The sequence below is a fragment of the Vicia villosa genome, unplaced genomic scaffold (assembly GCF_029867415.1).
Source record: "Vicia villosa cultivar HV-30 ecotype Madison, WI unplaced genomic scaffold, Vvil1.0 ctg.000405F_1_1_3, whole genome shotgun sequence".
Lineage (NCBI taxonomy): Eukaryota > Viridiplantae > Streptophyta > Magnoliopsida > Fabales > Fabaceae > Vicia > Vicia villosa.
The window spans coordinates 475308-477876 of NW_026705183.1; the positions used below are offsets into that span (position 1 = coordinate 475308).

General features: G+C 31.5%; 1 protein-coding gene across 1 annotated transcript; it reads left to right on the top strand.

Moving 5' to 3' along the window:
* The first annotated feature begins 513 nt into the window (after positions 1-513).
* Positions 514-2234, top strand: LOC131627855 (7-deoxyloganetin glucosyltransferase-like). Its single transcript, XM_058898718.1, has 2 exons — positions 514-1126; positions 1215-2234. The coding sequence occupies exons 1-2, from the start codon at positions 610-612 to the stop codon at positions 2150-2152; spliced, it is 1455 nt and encodes a 484-aa protein (XP_058754701.1). The 5' UTR covers positions 514-609; the 3' UTR covers positions 2153-2234.
* Positions 2235-2569: the final 335 nt, after the last annotated feature.

The window sequence follows — 2569 nt, forward strand, 5'->3', positions numbered from 1 at the left end:
TGTTAGTTATCAAAATGTCCAATTTGTAGTGTAAATTTTTTTTGAAAAAAAGACAATTTAGGGAGTTTGGTCAATCTCTTAGTAAATGATAGAAATAGTAGATTTTAATTTTTAATTTTTTATTTAATAACTTGTTTTATTAAAAAATTATATATATATTCTAAATATAGATTTTAAAAATTCAAAAAATTTATTAATTCTATTAATACATATAAAAGAAAAAAAAGTAAACACATGGAAATTAATAAAAAAAATAATGGTTTCATCTTTGCAATAGCAATAATTTACTCCTTCTAGAATGAAATATAATCAAAATATTATATAAAAAGCTTATTACATCAATTTTTAAATATTATTTTCATTCATATTTCATTTTAAAGACAATAATTATTAATAATATAATCACAAACCCACGTGTCTATAGTATCCCCACCAACCATCCACTTGATAGTAAAATTTATTCTTTTAATATTTGCCACCGCCATGCCTATTTCATCTATAAAATGTCTAGTTCTATTCCAATGTGTCATACCAAACAAACTCAAATCACTCATTTCTTTTGCTAATTAGTTCTTCTTTGAAAGAAAAACTTTATTAGTTGCTAACAAAATGGGTTCTTTAAACACAACAAAGAATAAACCACATGTTGTGTGTATCCCATATCCAGCACAAGGTCATATAAACCCAATGCTCAAACTAGCAAAGCTTCTTCATTTCAAAGGTGGTTTTCATGTCACCTTTGTTAACACTGAATACAATCACAAACGTCTTCTCAAATCTAGAGGTCCTCATTCTCTAGACGGTCTCTCTTCTTTTCGTTTTGAAACCATTCCTGACGGTCTACCTGAGACCGATGTGGATGTCACACAGGATATCCCTTCCTTGTGTGACTCCACTAAAAGAACTTGCTTACCTCACTTTAAAAAACTTCTTGCAAAACTCAATAGTGATATAGACACCCCTCCTGTTAGTTGCATAGTTTCTGATGGTGTTATGAGTTTTACCTTGGATGCTGCTCAAGAACTTAATATCCCAGAAGTGCTTTTTTGGACAACTAGTGCTTGTGGCTTCATGGCTTATACGCAATATCAACAACTCGTTGAAAGAGGCTTCACACCACTCAAAGGTAAATAAATCATTTTTCTTACATGAATTTTTTTATTTTCGTTAGATAAAAGTCTTAACAAGATTTTAACGTGTATTTCAACATGCAGATTCGAGTTATATGACAAATGGATATTTGGAGACTACCATAGATTGGGTGCCAGGCATAAAAGAAATACGTTTAAAGGATATTCCAAGCTTCATCAGAACTACAGACCCAAGTGATCTTATGGTTGATTTTTTACGTGGTGAATGTAAAAGAGCTGAAAAAGCTTCGGCAATTATTCTCAACACTTTTGATGATTTGGAACATAGTGTTTTGGAAGGATTCTCTTCCTTGAATTTTCATCCTGTTTATTCTATTGGTCCCTTGCATTTACTCTTAAAGGAAGTGACTAATAAGGAGTTGAATTCATTTGGTTCTAATCTATGGAAGGAAGAGCCGGAGTGTTTAGAATGGTTGAACACCAAAGAACCGAATTCTGTTGTTTATGTGAATTTCGGAAGTATTACAGTTATGACAAATGAACAGATGGTTGAGTTTGCTTGGGGACTAGCCAATAGTAAAATACCATTTTTATGGGTAATAAGGCCTGATCTTGTGGCAGGTGAAAACTCAGTTCTTCCTCAAGAGTTTCTGGAAGAGACGAAAGATAGAGGAATGCTATCAAGTTGGTGTCCACAAGAGGAGGTTTTGGATCATTCAGCAATTGGAGGTTTTTTGACACATAGTGGTTGGAATTCAACGTTGGAAAGTGTGTGTGGTGGTGTTCCAATGATATGTTGGCCTTTCTTTGCTGAACAACAAACTAATAGTAGATTTTGTTGTCATGAATGGGGTATTGGTTTGGAGATTGAAGATGCTAAGAGGGATAAGATTGAGAGTCTTGTGAAGGAGATGATGGAGGGGGAAAAGGGTATAGAGATGAAAGAGAAAGCTTTGGAATGGAAGAAATTGGCACAAAATGCTGCTTTGGGTCCAAATGGATCGTCATTTAATAATCTAGAGAAGATGTTCCGTGATGTTCTCTTGAAAGAGAATTTCTAGTATTTCATTATAATTGAATATTACTTTTATGTACTTCATTATAAAATTCTAGTATTTGTTGTATTTTAGTATAATTTTTTTTATACTTTCATATGTATTTGTAATTTTACAATAATAATTGTATTAAATTATAATTGAGAAACCATTTTTTTATCAAAAATGATTTTATTAATATAGTCTTATTTTTATAGAATATCTGTCTTATTATAAAGGACGTAGGAGAAAAGTTAGATGCATAATTTGGATACAGTGATTGAGATCCTTTATTATTGAGTGATTGAGATCCTTGGGTTAGTGAAGAATATAGTTATGTTTAAGGGACCAGTGGTTAGTTTTAGTTATGTGGTTAATAATGTTAAAATTTTGTCTTGGGGTTGATTTGTTATTAGAGAAGGGAGAAAATTGAGCTAACCTTTT

Excerpts from the sequence above, each read along its gene's own strand:
- LOC131627855 (XM_058898718.1), top strand. The coding sequence starts at position 610 with ATGGGTTCTTTAAACACAACAAAGAATAAACCACATGTTGTGTGTATC. Across the intron at positions 1,127-1,214 it reads AGGCTTCACACCACTCAAAG|ATTCGAGTTATATGACAAAT; the intron begins GTAAATAAATCA and ends TTCAACATGCAG.